The sequence below is a fragment of the Sceloporus occidentalis genome, unplaced genomic scaffold (assembly GCF_023333645.1).
Source record: "Sceloporus occidentalis isolate IW3139 unplaced genomic scaffold, rSceOcc1.0.p SCAF_2, whole genome shotgun sequence".
Lineage (NCBI taxonomy): Eukaryota > Metazoa > Chordata > Lepidosauria > Squamata > Phrynosomatidae > Sceloporus > Sceloporus occidentalis.
In genome coordinates, this window is record NW_028316982.1 from 163,799,793 (window position 1) to 163,816,418 (window position 16,626).

General features: G+C 40.4%; 1 protein-coding gene across 5 annotated transcripts in view; it reads left to right on the plus strand.

Annotated features, from left to right (window-relative positions):
- LOC149319212 (phospholipid-transporting ATPase IH) overlaps positions 1 to 16,626 on the plus strand; it is a 151,919-nt gene that overhangs the window by 49,835 nt on the left and 85,458 nt on the right. For all 5 annotated transcript variants that reach the window (XM_089511299.1, XM_089511300.1, XM_089511302.1 and 2 more), the window contains exon 2: positions 13,270 to 13,392. In XM_089511299.1, the coding sequence (XP_089367425.1) occupies positions 13,270 to 13,392 (123 nt within the window). The remainder of the gene's footprint in view (positions 1 to 13,269; positions 13,393 to 16,626) is intronic.

Below are 16,626 nucleotides of genomic sequence, written 5' to 3' on the forward strand. Positions count from 1 at the left end.
TTTAAGACATTCATTCAGAGGAGAGATGCCATCCTTAGCTACGGCAACAGTTCGGGACATGGCAAGATATAACTGGGTGTCATCAGCATACTGATAACACCCTGCTCCATGTCTCTGGATGCTCTCACCCAGTGGCTTCATGTAAATACTGAATAGCATTGGAGACAGGATGGCACCCTGAGGGACCGCAGATTTGAGCTACCTTTTAGAGGAGCAACTGTCTCCAAGCATCACCATCTGGAATCTGCCTGAGAGATGGGACCGGAGCCCAATGCAGTGCCTCTGATTCCCAAATCCCCCAGGCTTTCTAGAAGGATACCAGGAACGAACATTTTCCAAAATAGGAAGTGAACAGGAAATGGCAGCCAGTCATTTCCTGTTGATTAAAAAAAATGCTCTCTTGGACATAAAATGGTCTACCACTGCCCCCAACCTAACATGTCAAAAATGTTCCCCTTGCCACTTGGAGCAATCGTTATTTTATTTTTTTGTAGGGTGTGTAGCCTTTCATTATCTCCTTGGGAGGTAATATTGCCTCTAGACTTGCACAACTTGAATCTTGATTATCGAAATTCCCATACAACACTGTGACCATTGGACAACACTGGCTCTTTCTTGATGTTGTTCTTTATGTAGCATCTTCAATGTGCATGGCACTGTGAAGAGGACCAGAGCAACAAAATTGGGAAGTTGCAGATAAGCAAATATCAGCTAAATACTGGAAGAACTATCTTTATAGTGAGAGCTGTTCAGTGGGGGCACACATTGCCTCAGGAAGGGGAAATTTCTCCTTTCCTGGAGTTATATAAGGAGAGGCTGGATGGCCATCTGTCAAGGATGCTGTAGCTGCTTCTTGCATTACAGAACTGAACTGAGCAATGGGCTGGATAAAATGATCTCTAGAGTCCTTTCCAGTTCTAGAACAGCTCTCTACCCAAAATACACATTCTTCTGTGTAAGTGAACAGCAGAGTAAGAAAGTGGAGTGCACAGACATGTGGAAACCACTATAATATATCAGGTCTCCTTAGACATATACAAGCTGTCATAATGACAGGCAATTTGTTAGTGTTCATTTTTTAAAAAACAACAACATTACAACTTAGATGCATATCACAGTTCAGCTATTCAGCTCCTTAGTTGAATTATGAAGTAAACAAATTAGTCTGCATAATATAATACTATTTGATATGAAATCTGTGAAAATGTGTGAGTCACTGACTATTCTGAACCTTCCCCTCACTGAGCAAAAACATGCATTTTACAAGAAATGCATTTTACATGCTCTGCTTTCAACTTCTGTTACTCTCTGAATGCAAAAGAAACATGCAGATTAAGTTATAATTAATTTAGAGCACAGAGCTACTGAGTATTATGTGTCTTGTGTATACTTACAGCTTTGGCCTGCTTGCTTCATACCATTCTGCAACCCACTTGAATTCTCATGTATCTTTGCCAGGCTGCAATATGACAAATGATCTCTTATGGCAGCAAACCTTTCACTACTGCCAGGGGAGATAAGCACCAGAGCTTTTATTTGTTTTTAGCAGTAGTTGAAATATAAGACAGGCAGGAGCATGATGCTGATGTGATCCAAGAGGAGTGTGCTTGTAAAGGTGATGACAACATGTGAGCTCTGCAATCCTATTCTAAATTACTGAAATCACTTAGCCCTGGAAAACTGGTGTGAGAGAGAGTTGGGTTAGGAATGGAAAAACAGATTATTGTGGTTTCTTAAGAAGGTAAGAGTAGCCTCAGGAAACTTGCTCTCAGTCAGCAATAATTCAACTCGTTTACTTGGTGATAGGTTCTGCTGATGTCAGTTCAAGTTAACCATGACTTCAAAATGATATGATGATGGTGGTATTAGTAGTGGTTTTGCTGCACTGCTTTGTTTATCATACTACTAGAAAAAGTATTTGACTTCATGTTAGCCGAATACCCTGTAGTTGGATGCATCAGTGCCTTCAAACAATGTTATATAGATATCCAAGCTGGGCATATTATGGTTGCTGCACACAAGTGAACCACTCTAGTGGCACACTGAAACACATGGCCCTGCCATGGTACACCCAGGCAGGAAATCACACACAGTGCCATGACTCTCCCTCTCCCTCTCCCCCCCCCCCACACGCACGGGTGGGAGGAAGAGAGAAAGGGGCACTTGGGACTTATCTACACCAGCCAGAATACTCCAGGCTGTTTCTGACATATTCTGGATCCAGAGCTGCCATGGGTTTCCCAATTACCTCCGCATTCTAGAGCAATGCTGAGTGCACATGTGACCCACTGTGCTGCCTGGCGTCGGCACCGCTGGTGCAAGTTGTTTCCTCTGAGGTCAGAAATGAAGTGCTCTGTATCAATCAGTAGTGTCACCAGGTGGCACAATGGTGTGTGTGTGTAAACAGCCATCTGGAATTGCTGTGGAGTGCTCTGGATTTTGCTGCAAAATCTGGAACATAAGATGATGTTTTTGAAATCAAATTTAGGCAAGGATAGATTGGATTCTGTGCAGAACTGGCCTTCCCTCATGAAAAGTCTGCCCTTGAATTGGGGTTTGGTCCTGTGTTGTGTAGACAAGTCACAGTGAGAGCGGGGGGAAACCAATACAATTGGCCTTTTAGACATGCTCATAGATAGCTATTTTTTAAAATAGCAATCTTTCATTGCTCTGATTTCCTGGAAAACTTGTTCTGTCTTTTTCTATCAGAAGGGAGAATATCTTCTCTCTCTCAGCATCTGTCCAAAATATTACACTTTCTTCCCTTATTTCTTACCCTGCAGGCATGCAGGCTCTCCAGTTCAGGTTCCTGTGAAACAATAGCCAGAAGGTACAGCCTCAGCCCTGGTGCTTCTCTTTTCCTCTCCTGCAGCTTGTTTGTTCTTTCATTTTTATTTATTTTACATATTGGTATACAAAGTTTGGGGGTAACAGGTTATGGCTTGGAGTGGGAGGGCATCAATCAGAGAGGTACTGGGCTTCAATGCTGCAAACCCACCTGAAAGTGGGCTATGTTCCACTAATGAGTTCCAACCAGTCATTTGAGCAACACTGTTCTTTGCCTTCAGTCAGAAGATCAGCACCTAGTAAATAAATGAGGCGTCTTTTCTCAAAACTGAAATCAAAATAAATCCCTACAGCTGCTTTGATGTTGTGATTGTGCTGTTTCTGCTTGCAAATTAGTTCACTGATGGCAACATAGAGCTCACTGAAGCAGTCATACTGTAATGTTCATAATGAGGAGAATATTTTAGACCTATCTTAGATCTGAAGTTTCTTTTCCACATTGCTATGTGAGTGATACAGATTTAGATGTTTATGGAATAGGTGCTGCCACTCTGCTGCTGGGAAATGACAGAACAACACAGCCTCTAGTGTAATCTGCAAAGCAGTGCTAATTGATTCATTAAGGTCAAAATCTGTACAGCATTTCACAGAACTATCATGTCCCTAGGAGACTACTGCATCTGAAAACAAATATCATATCCTCATGGAAATGGTATTTGGTAGTAAACCAAGAGATAGTGTTTCATGACATGATGGATGTGTATAAAATCTGCACAATGTGAAGAAAATAGGCAGTTCTTTGCGCTTTCTCATAATAGTGGAATCCAGGGTCTTTCACAGAAACAAAATAGATAGAGATTCAAGACAGATAAAAGAAAGCACACATCACAGATGCAATCTGTGTTTTTCTCTTTACTGCAGTAGTTCTCAACCACTGGTCCTTCAGATGTTTTGGGTTTCAGCTCCCAGAAGCATCTGTCAACAACATGCACAGCAATCAGGGATTCTGGGAATTCAAAAATATCGGAAAACCCAAACATTGGGTACTACTACTCTGTCATAAGAAGTAATAATGGCTGCCCATTTGAATGGTTTTAAAAAGAAACTGGATAAATTTATGGAGAATGAAGCTATCAGTGGCTAACATTTGTGATGGGTCTATATTCCTCTCACCCATACAGTATGCTTGTGTATGCGTGTTGCTGGGGAACACATGTAGAAGGATGCTTACAACATGTACCTATCTGCTGCTTGTGAGCTTCCCATAGGCAACTGGTTAGCTGCTGGGGGAAACAGATAAGTCTTTGGTTTGATCCAGTATGGCCCTTCTTATGTTCTTATAACCAACCCAGATTCAGTTTTCAGCATTCCCCCCAAGCAAATATTCAAAAATAGGATTTTCAACATCTCTCTTCCCACTGCATCTAGGATTGCACAAGCCAGAAATTCTCTGGTTGAGATCTTGTCTGCACAATATACATCTTGGATAGCACTAGTCTAATCCATCCGTCCTTGGCATGATAATGGTAGTATAAAAATAAATCACCTGGAATAGATAACATTCCAAAATATAGTTTTTTGTGGGTTTTTCAGGCTATGTGGCTATGTTCTATAAGAGTTTATTTCTATGGATGCCAGCCATGAAAACCTTCGACTTCACATTCCAAAAGATCTCTTTCAAGCTCCAGACAGAATTCTTTCAAATTCCAACTAAACTGTACTAAGAAAACAAAACAATGGCACACAGATATACATTCCAATCCTCATGAAAGGGAACATCAGGGATTGCAGTGAACATCAGATGATTACAGTAATATCACATGCAAGCAAAGTACTGCTGAAAAATTCACAATACAGTATTTTACCATATTCAAAATAAGCAATGTTATATGGGTTCAGGAAAGAGTCACTGAGGACCATGTTGCAAATTTATGTTAGATGGAGTTCTCCCAAAAATTTTAGAAGAAAATCAGCCTGTATTTTATAGCAAAGCTATAAAGATCATGAAAAATCATGAATTTAAAAAAACAACTAAGAAAAGGGAGTCCCACAATATTTGACTGTTCTGAAGTTTAAGCTATGTTCAGGACAAATGTTCGCAAGTACAGAATATGGGTGGGAATGGTTTCTGATTGGCAAGAGGGTCATACAAAGCTGTATTTTATCACCCTATGAGAGTAGTTTATACACAGAATATATGTAGAAAGCTTTGTGCCTTGGGCCCAAAACAGATGGGCCAAAAGGTGAGGCTTCCGGCTGCTTCGGGGGCATGGCATGCAGATGATGCATGCCTCTGATGTGGCTGGAAGCTGCCAGCAAAAGAAACAGTGTAAAACTGCTCATTTGGGACCATCCCATTCGGGACTTTGGAAGTGGGCTATCCGGTCGCTGTGGTCCTGGGCCGATCAGGGGCTTATCGTGATCAGAGTAGACAGAGGCCACTCCAAGCCACTTATCTGCTTCACCCCTTAGAGGTCTCTTATCCATAGCATCATCCTAAGTCAAGCCAACCTGCAATTAACAACAACAAACCATGCCAGGCTGTTGTAAGGATTACTGAAATAATGTTACTTTCAAAATAATTTTGAGTGCTTCATAAATAATAATAATACAGTCCACTTGCGCTTTATGCGGGGGATCCGTTCTAGATCTCCCCTCCTGCATAAAGCAAAAAGCGCATATGCTCAAGCCCCATTGACTAGAATGGGTCTTGGGCTTGTTGCGCGGCTGTGTCGGTGCACCGTGGGTGCGCACATCATTGCTTTTAATGGCTGGCGGCTTCAGTGTATGCTGAAAACCGCCTATAATGAGCCCGCGTATGGCGTAATCATAGTATAATTACTGTAATCATAGTATAATTACTAGTTTACTAGTTTAGTAAAGATGAGAATATTGTTGAACTGAGAAAGATGTACTAGCCTCAATAACTTTTAAGGAATAAAAACTGAAAGATATTAAATAGGTAATCAACTTCTTTGGTCAAAGTTTTCTGTTTTATATAGGATTATTAATTATTTCTACAAATCCCTAGATTTTGAAATTTGTAATGTTTAATGCAGTAGTTGATAAGTGTGTGAAAAATCTGTTCAAGTGTATTTCCTTCTGTGTAGTTCCTTAAGCTGTAAAGCAGACTTTTGGCTTGGGGGGGGGGGGGTCATTTATCAAACATTACAACTTTTTATGATGTGCAGCATTGTTCCTTGAAGTTGTGAAAAATTGGTATTTCATATTATTGGGAGAAAATGCATGTGCTCAGACATAGTAATAATAGTAGTAATTTGTATAATATTTTGTTCATATAACATCATATAATAGTATCTTTGATGGTACTTATAACTGATAAAGTGGTTGTGGTACTTAAATCATATCTCAGAAGCTAGCCCTGGTTCATCCTGTACTGATGCATAACAAATTTATCCACACTACCCATTTGCTAAATGCCCTACTTGGTGCATGAAAGGAAGTGTGAAAGTGGTTCGTGAAAGAAACTACTTTGTGCTTTTCAGCTGTCTGAAATGTTTATAGCTCACCTCACCTTAGCATTTCTACATTGGCAAAAATAAAATAAACATCTGGTAGTTTGACTTCAAGTGTACCTTCTACAGGGACAATTAATTCCTTACCTAAAATAAGGTACATGACATCTCAGCAGTGAAGCAAAACTGATTTATCATCTATCTCTGCACATTTCCCTTTTAAAATATTTCATAGTACCATATTTTCCGGCGTATAAGACAACTGGGCGTATAAGACGACCCCCAACTTTTCCAGTTAAAATATAGAGTTTGGGATATACTCACCATATAAGGCTACCCCCTTCCAAATAATTTTTTTAAAAAACCTCAGATTTGATTTCAATATGATAATTTTAATTCAAATGCTTATGACATGCAGGTACTTAGCAGGAAAACTTGTTGTATACAAAGCCTGCTTGGATTGGACAGCTCTCCCTGCCTGCCCAGCCCTCCCTGTCTCCAAGATTTTCTTCTACCATACTTGTATAGCGCCGCCCTTGCTGCTTTCAGACGGTCACCACATATGGAGGGGATGTGGCTGAGGCTGTTTTTGAGCTCCCCCTACCATATGCAGCGATTGCAGATTCTCCAGTCTGGCTCAGAAGTTTCAGCACCTGCCCTATAAGACAACACCCGGCGTATAAGACGACCCCTGACTTTTGAGAAGATTTTCCTGGGTTAAAAAGTAGTCTTATACGCCAGAAAATACTGTACTTAGATAATCTGGGGTGATTAGAAGAACAGAGTTTGAACTTTGAAAACGTATCCCTGTTCATGGCTTGAGCAAGTTGCTACATCTCAGGCTGTAAAATGGCAATAACTGTGGGTTTTGAATGGATGAAAGAGGGAAATCTTGCATTTTACAATACCTATGAGTCCACCTTATGTAGCATTATGTTTTGTGGGCTACTCCATGAAGATTTATTCAGTAATAAAAGAGTTAGTCTGTAAGTATCATGATGGTCTTTACTGTTTTAACTAAAACAGACAAATGTGGTTACCCCTTTTGAAGTATCACTGGAAATTTTAATGCCTTGTCTGTGCGTTTTATTTTGTTTCCTGGGTTTATTATTAAAAAAAGCAAGAATCCCTTGAACATCTGAAACTTAACCAAGCTGATCATGTCCTTGTATTCCTTGTGAATATTTCATGTATCATCTTACCTTAAAAGTTTTCTGTTCATTAAATTTTCATGTCCTTAAACTGAGAGGCAAAGTCATATACAAATCATTATTCCTTTACTGTTAACTTTTGATGAAGATAAGATTCTTGAAGATGTCCTTTCGTATACTCATTGAAGACAGCTTAATGGATCTTTTACCAGTTTGGGATTTTTGTATTTGCTGACACTGCTGAAGTGAGAAAAGAACATAAGTAATGCTTCTTCATTGATGTGCCAATGAAGCTGGGTTTCGGTACATTGAGCTTTAGTTTATTATTAGAAGCTCATAGTGCCTAGGTTTATTTATGGTTTCTTGGAGATACCTTTAATGGGCTTAATAATAGCATATAAAGCAATGGATACACTTCGCTGCACTGACCACTTAGCTGCATGCATTTTCTTCTCAACCTTTTTCTGGGGGAGGGGAGCAGGGATTTTCTAAAGAAAATCAAGGACAATGCAGTAGTTGGGTAGAAAATTATATATCCATGCTCTCTCTCTCTCTCTCTCTCTTGTGCTGTTATTAAGTAATATGCTACATTGGCTACTTATGAATGCAAAATTAAGTAACATCTCCTGGCTCAACCCTCCAAACTGACCTTAACAGCCAGCATCTGCACTGAGTGAAGAAGGTCTGTTCAGCTTCAAGGCACAAGAAGGAGAATGTTCCTAGTCCCTCCCCCCCCCCCCCCCCAGAAGCAGGATCTCTGTTTCAAGTCCTCTTTACACCCTTGCTTGCTGGTGGGAGGGGGCTGAAAACATCCTCCTTGTAACCCAATTGACAACTGGACATACCACTTTCTTTCATAATGACTGCTGGTTGTTAAGTGGACTGGGTGGCCATTTATGAGCATGGCAATAGTTGCATAATCATGACTAGGAAGTCTTACTGAATACAGAACAGTTACGGATCCATAACTCTGGGTTACAAATTCATAACTACAATACAAAATATCAAGCTAAGGGGTGTGTGTGTGTGTGTGTGTGTGTGTGTTAGATATCAAGTGGCATAGTAGAGACTGGTCAACTATAATTCTGATATCTGCATAGTTTCCTGAAGAGATGAAATGGATTATTTTGTAGAATAATGGCTTTAATCATGCATGGCCCTCCATATTCATGGATTCCTTATCCAAAACTTTAACCATCCACGGCTTGTAAATATTTTAAAATATATATTAATTTCAAAAAGCAAGCCTTGATTTTGCCATTTTATATAAGGCACACCATTTCAATATGCTATTGTATTTAATGGGATTTGAGCATCTGTGGATTTTGGTATCCACAGGGGGTCCTGAAACCAAACCCAGTGGATACCAAGGGCCCACTGTGCTTTTGTTGAACAGGAGTGTGGTGTAAATTGCTTGCTTATGTATTTATTGTGTTCCATTCAGTCAACATATGTGCACAACACACATCAGATGTTTTGTTAAATTCTTAGTATTATTTAATATGGAGAACATGGAACTGTGGGTGAAAGTTTCCAAATGGGCTTTTAGAGTCATCTTTAGGGCCTAAAAATGTCCCCTAAAGACACCAGATTCCATCTGATCTTGAAAGCTAAGCAAGGTCAGCCTTGGCTAGTACTTAAATGGGAGACCACCAAGGAACATCAGGTGCTGCAAGCTACATTTCAGAGGAGGAAACTGGCAAAACCACCTCTCCGTATTCTTTGCTCAGCAAAACCCTGTGAAATTCATGGTGTTGCTATAAATCGACAGGTAATTTGAAGGCACACACATGCACACAAAATCATCTTTGTTGATCCTCTGTGTTGTCATGAGTGATGACTGACTCCTCCCTAGGCTCGTCAGAACTGGGAATAATTATAAAGGCATTTTTCTAAACAAGTTCCTTAACAAGAAGCTTTATTATGTATGAGTCCAGTTTTTGCTGTTGTGCTCCCTTTGACATTGTTGAGAATTTGACAGGATCTGAATCCTTCCCATTCTCTATCCAGCTCAGATATAGAGCTTTGATCTGGCTGCAGCAGGAACCCACAGAGTAGGGCAGACTGGTGGTTGCAGCACCATGGAAAGCCCCAAGTGAGGAACCTCAACAAAAGCAAGAGGTGGACAGAGTCCTCATATATCCCTCCATTCACTCTGCCCCACTGAAGTTCCATCTCTTCTGCATGGAGAGTAGGAATTTCTACATCTTTCAGTCTCAAATGTGTTGCGTTACTCCAATCCCCACCTGCATTTTGTTACTATCTTTGTTTTGTATCAAATTTTCAAGCTTTTCTTTCTGTTCCATTAAAAACCTGTTACAATTAAACAATTAAAACTTCATATAAAAATAATATAAAATTACAAGCATTAAAGCCACAATAAAACCACAATACCAACCCATATAAAAAGCTGTTCCATCATCACGCATTAGAAGTCTGGCTGAATAAAGCTGTTTTTGCTTGCTGATGGAAGGCAAGCTGACAGTGGGCCAGTCTTGCTTCCCATGGAAGGGCATTTCACAAGGTAGGAGCAGCCACCAAGAAGGCTCTCTCTCTCATGTCCTCACCCAGCGAGCCTGTGATGGGGGTGGGACCAAGAGAAAGCCTTCTGCTGAGGATCTTAAGCTCTGTTAGGTTCATATGCGGAGATACTGTTTCTCAAATAGTCTGGACCTAAGCCATGTAAGGCTTTATAGGTCATGACCAGTACTTTGAATTGTGCCCGGGAATGAACTGGTAGCCAGTGAAGTTGTTTCAACAAGGGAGTTATATGCTCCCTATAACTAGCCCCGGTCAGCATTCTGGCTGCGGCGTTTTGAACCCGCTGACATTTCCAAACAGTTTCCAAAGGCAGCCCCACATAGATTATGTTACAGTAGTCCAAATCAAGGCATGCGTCACTGTAGCAAGATCTCACGTCTCTAGGAACGGGTGCAACTTTTTTGTATGCCTTTTGATAGACACTTCTCCTAAACTATGCACTCTTTTACACATTTTTCATAATGTTGGCAATTTTTTTCTTCCCACTGTTTTCTCCCATTAACTAAAATCTGCTGGTATGTATTTACAAGGATACACATTTTAAGTTGCACACATTTGTGTAATAGCAATAGCAAGCACATTTCTATACCGCTTATCAGTGCACTTAAGCATTCCCTAAGCAGTTTACAATCTGTAAGCTAATTGCCCCAACAAACTGGGTACTCATTTTAGCGTACCTCAGAAGGATGCCAGGCTGAGTTGACCCTGAGCCCTTGGCTGGTATTGAACTCGCAACCTTGCAGTTTGTGAGTGAGTGGCTGCAGTACAGGCATTTAACCACTGTGCCACTAGGGCTCCTAATACAAAAAAAGAATCCAATACTTGTAATTGCTACCCCCTAATAACCTTTTGCAAACCATAAATTGGATAAATTCATCTTGTGAAACAATAATTTGCTAGTGTCCACTTGCAATAGCCTTCCCACATGTTCTATAGTCTCAGGATTCCTAGCTTCAGGTTCAGTATCAGGAACCAAGTTCATTTTCTCAGCCAGTGGCGCAGGAGCACCACATTCAGCTGGTTCATCCTCTTATGGCTTATCTTCTTTTAACTGAGTGTGAAGAAGCCTGATCCATGTCAACTTGTTCATCTGCCTGCCCTTTCCTAGTGCTGCAAATCAGGAATGGAGTCTTTCTATCTCTCTCACTGATACCTGAAACATTATTTGGAACATATTGTGAGAACAAGAACAAGGGTGTTCTTTCCTATTGCTGCAAATCAGGAACAGAATTTCTCTAGTTCTCTCACTGATACCTGAAACCCTATTTGAAACATATAATGAGAATAGGAACAAGGGTGCTTATATACAGAAACTCGTAAATAGGGGCAGGCATAACTTGCTGCAAGCAAGCTGGGACCACCTTAATTCTCCTGCAAATTCCACCTTCTTCCCTCAAGTCATTGTCCCTTAACTTGGAGAAGCAAAAGGAGGCATTGGGTGGGCACTCTTGCCAACAATGACTGAGACTTCAAATCTTAAAAGTCATCAGGAAAAATTGATATGCCATATGTGCCATTTCTATAGAGAAGGTATATTCCAAAATGCTTAGTTGTTCTACATATTATTCTGTAAAGGGAACACAGAATATCAGAATAATGTTGCTGTGTAGGTTTAACAGCCATTATGCCCAAAAGACACTGCAGAAATAATCCAGTCTGAGACTGCTTTAACTGCCTTGGCTAGGTGCTAGGGAACCTGGGAATTGCAGTTTAATGTGGCATCAGAGCTCTCTGAGAGAGGAGGCTAAATATCTTACAAAACCACAGTTCCCAGAATTCCCTAGCATTGAGCCAGGGCAGTTAAAGCGGTCTCAAACTGGATTACTTCTGCAGGATGTTTTGGACTATTAATTCAAGCACTCTGTCTGTATTTCGGAAAAGGTAGTTATGACTTAAACTAATCATTATGTCAAAATGCACGAGCACATTTAACATTACTGACCTTGTAATGGTCACTAATGGGGCTGTGGTGAGCCAGTATGTGAATTTAAGACTTTCTTTCCCTGACACAATAGCCCAAGAAAGATTCTGTTCCTCTGATTGGAGTCCAGATAAGATTTTGATCCAACTACATTTTACTTTGTTGTCGCAATGTATATCTAGAGATTTCGGATGAGTTCTTCAGGCTTCTCATGAGAAATGCAGACCCTCCATTTGGCTTTTGCCAACATGCTGTGTATATTCTGCTACTCTTTTGTAAGGAATTGTGTGTGTGTGTGTGTGGATGTTGTGCCCATGCTCTGACATGATATCGCTAAATCCAAGAATTAAGCCCTAGTCAACAAGTTTAGCAAATCCATAGCTGATTATGTTACAAACATTTTAGAGGTTTCTGAATTTACTAAAGACTATGTATTATTGTTTTAATTACTGGTTGCAATCTGCCTTGAGAGGAAATATATAAATACTTTAAACAAACAGATGTATTCAAGATTCCTTTATTTATTTATTTATTTCATTTTTTATGCCACCTTTCTCCCAAAAAGGGACCCAAGGCGGCTCACAAGATAAAAACACTTTCAAAACACTAAAAAAAAAACCAATTAAAACAACCCATTTAAAACAGTATAAACAGTATAAAATTTAGATTTTATAAAGTGTGTGCCAATGCTTTTACATACCTGCAAAACTTAAAAAAACTTCAGAAGTAGACCCCAACTACTGGGTGTGTAAAAGAAGAGGGTAACCCAAGTATATACATGTAAGCCTTGGCAGTCTTACAGGGCTGTAATATTTGAATTACAAACCACAGAGAGATGGACTTTGCGTTTCTTCTTCTTCCTCTTTTCTAAAGTAATGTGAGGACAAAGTGTAAATTTCCTCTTTAAGAAGAATGATTTGAATTGTGTGGGCTTGCCTTTTTTGCTCTAGGGGAAAAGACTTACTGAAGGCAATTAGAGGCAGGATTTTGACAACACACTCATATGTGTCATCTAAGTGTTCCTCAGCATCAAATAGGCAGAGACTTGGGGGACAGAATTTTGACAGCTGTAAAATACTTTAAAGGTACCAGATTCTGTCTGATCTTGGAACTCTGTTTAGACTTGGATGGGAGAATACCGGATGCTTTAGGCAATATTTCAGAAGGCAGAAATAGGAAACCACCTCTGAGTATTCCTTGCTTAAGAAAACCCTATGAACTTCATGGGGTTGCTATAACAGGCAACTTGAAGGCACATATGTGTACACACACACACACACACACACGAGAATGAAGGATAAGTAATGCTGAGAGACAGGGCTACCCAATTCAATGCATGACTCATATCTATGCAAAATTACTTGTTGAATTAAAAGGCCACTTTCTTTTACAGTGTGCAGGAGAAGAGAATTGGGTGGACAATCGGACTATTTACGTTGGCCATCGTGAGCCTCCCCCAGGCACTGAGGCATACATTCCTCAGAGGTATCCAGATAACAGAATAGTTTCCTCAAAGGTAGTGTATATGGTTTTTCTTCTCCTGACTTTGTTATACAATTTACTTGTTATTGTTGACTTTTTGTTTTGTTTTTAGAAACAGTTCTATTTTTTCCCACTGCACCCTGAGGTACCTTGTTTACGAACAGATGTGACTATAAAGGTTGTTTTTTTTTTATAAAAAGTAAACTTTACTTACTGTCTTTAAAATTTGTTAATTATCAAATTCCTTTTGAAATGTGGCCAGAAATAGACAGTAACCAGTGTCCTTAAAACAGAATCTCACACTTCTTGTAATTGGCCTTGCTCAGTGCTTTGGCTGCAATATTATGGACCAGCATAGTTTCCTTTGTATTGTTTCATTATCATATATAGTAACTATAGATATGTAGTGGTTTAGTGTTGAACTATGACTCTGGAGACCAGGATTCAATTCCCAACTCTGTCATGAAACCCACTGGGAGACCTTGGGCAAGTCATACTGTCTCAACCTCAGGGGAAGGCAATGTTAAATCTCCTCTGAACCAAACTTGCCAAGAAAACCTCATGGTAGAGTCGCCATAAGTCAGAAACAGCTTGAAGGCACAGAGCAACAACAACATTCAGCTGTGGGAGTGCTATTGCTTTCACACATCAATATTATCTGCTATGAAGACTTGATTTTATTATCTTACACAGGCTTTTGAAGATCTAGAGTGGAGATGATGATTTGCATTGTTTTTAATCCAAATACATTGCTTCCCTCCCACAACTGTAAAAATATAAATAACCTGAGGTTTTAATATTTTGTGTTGCATGTAAAGAAGTGGACTTATATCCATGAAAACTAATGCTAAAATATAATGAAAATAGTCTTTAAGTTACTGCTAGATTCCTCCATCTTCTTTTTAGTGTTATTTAGGAGGGAGGTTCAGCACTAAAACATCCTCCCCACCTCTTTTTATGGACAAAGAAGTACCCTAGCGAAGCAGGCAGGCAGGCTTCCTATTTCCACCCACAACTTTTCTTTCTCCAGGCAACCAGGAAGGTGTAGGCATAAGAAGAGGTTATTGGCAGGCCACCCACCCACTAAAGAGACAGATAGCTCTTTAGTGCCTGAGAAAGAATCTTCCTTGCTTGCTGGCACCGGCAGCAACTGGGTTTTTTCTGCCCATTGAGCCAGCTAGCCAGCCAAACACACACACACACACTCCACTCACACACTTCCAGCCAGGCTGCCGGTGACTGTGAGTGAAGAGAGAGTCTCTCTTCCCCCCTGAGATGCACACACACACAACCACTGCCACCATCTACCTTCTAGCCAGGGTTAGGCGGCAGAGATCCACTCTCCCTGCTTGCTGACCCTGGCAACCAGCTGGGAGGGCTCTCCCTGCCCCCTGAGCCTGTTTGGAAAGTGGGGTGGGGGTGCAGCTCAGAGGGTTGAGAGACATTCTCCTGCTTGCTGCTTGTGATGGCCAGCAGGTAGAGTGTCTTCTCACGCCCTGAGTTGCATCCCGTGTACCCCCATGCATTCCATCCCAGGCTCAGTGGGCAGAGGGACTCTCTCCTTGCTTGCAGTCACCAGCAGCAGCAAGGAGGAGAGCTTTTCTGCTGCTACTGAGCACATTTGTTGAGCAATGGTGTCACTCCGCCCTTCAGGTGTCACCTGGTGCGATCTGACACCCCTCTCACACACACTTCCCTAGTGATGCTAGTGCAAGTGAAACTTTTTTTCTCCTTGCTCCAGGTTATAATTACTGTAACACTCTTCACCCAAAGTTAAGATCCTGCAGGTTAGTTAGTTTGAAAGCTCAGATTAGTTCTAAAATAAGTGAATGAAGATTAGAAGAACCAAGCATAGGTGCATAGTCAAGTCTGTTGTTGTTCTGTACCTTCAGGTTGTTCTGGTCTTATAGTGACCTTAAGGTGGACCTATCACGGGGGTTTCTTGGCACGATTTGCTCAGAGGAGATTTGCCATTGCCTTCCCCTGAGACTGAAAGTATGTGACTTGCCCAAGCTCACCCAATGGGTTTCTTGGCTGAGTATTGAGTCCAACACTCAAATCACTATACCATGTTGGCTCACACATTGTCAAGTAGGCATAAATCAAGATCCAGAGCAGCAAACAGAGTTCAGTGGGGCCAGAGGCAATTATGTAATAAAAAATAACAGGGACAAGAGGCAAGGGATGGCATAGAAGCAAGCATGTTTGTTCTTTAAAGAATTGCTGAGAATAAGTGTCTAAACCTAAAAACCATTTATGTACAGCTAATTAGGGTCCTATAGACTTCTCTGGTCATGGTGTCTGCATGGGCTAATGTTCTGTCATCCCCTTTTCTGGAAGAAAAGTATCTGATGCTGCTACAACATGGCAGAGTCCAAGCCTCTCACTCCCTCTGTCTGAGAGCTCTCTTGCTGTCAAAGCACAGTTTTGAAAAATCATCCTATAACATTAATTTGTTATCCCAAATTAATTAAAACTTTAAACAATGATTTCAAAATAGATTATTTTGAATGATGTTTAAAATGAGTAACAATTGTTAGAGTGAAAATTAGTGTTCTGAATTTACTTATGATGGTGGTGCTGCCATGGGCTGGCACTTTGGTGCTATTTTTAGTTATTTTAATTGATAGTGACGATCTAAAACTAATGTGTTAACAATGCGTATATAATACATTTTCTAATTGTCTGGTAACATTTTAAAGCTAACACTTTAGTTTTTGTTATTATTTCAGTATTAATGTATTGACTGTAATGGGAACATTTGCTGGACCACTTGAATCTTTTGGCACGTCATATCCAACTAGGAAGACAACTTGATCACTATGGATGTTGATGTTTGGCATTTAAACATGCAGTGGTTTTGCAATGCTTTTTCTAAATGTAAAAAGGATGCTGCCTTTGTGTTGTAGCTGTATGTGCAGTAAAAGAAACCATGGGTCTGCCATATCTGCAAAATACATCTCAGGAATCGTACATCTGCATTTGCACCAGGGATGCAGCAGTACCTGTGGTGCTGCACCCAGACCCAACTAGATTACAGTATATATTTTGACAACTGGAAGGCAACAGAGGAAAGAAGAGACATAAAAAACAGTTACAGTTTGGTCTGGTTTTGGTGGATTATTTAAGTTGGGGGTCATTCCCACTGAGAAAAGCCTCGAATCCTGATTTGATGTATGTGCCCCTAGTTACCACTGGAAATCAATCTCATTGGATCGATCCCAGTGGAAAAAAACAGAGCAAATGTGCCAAAAGCCTGGGATATTTT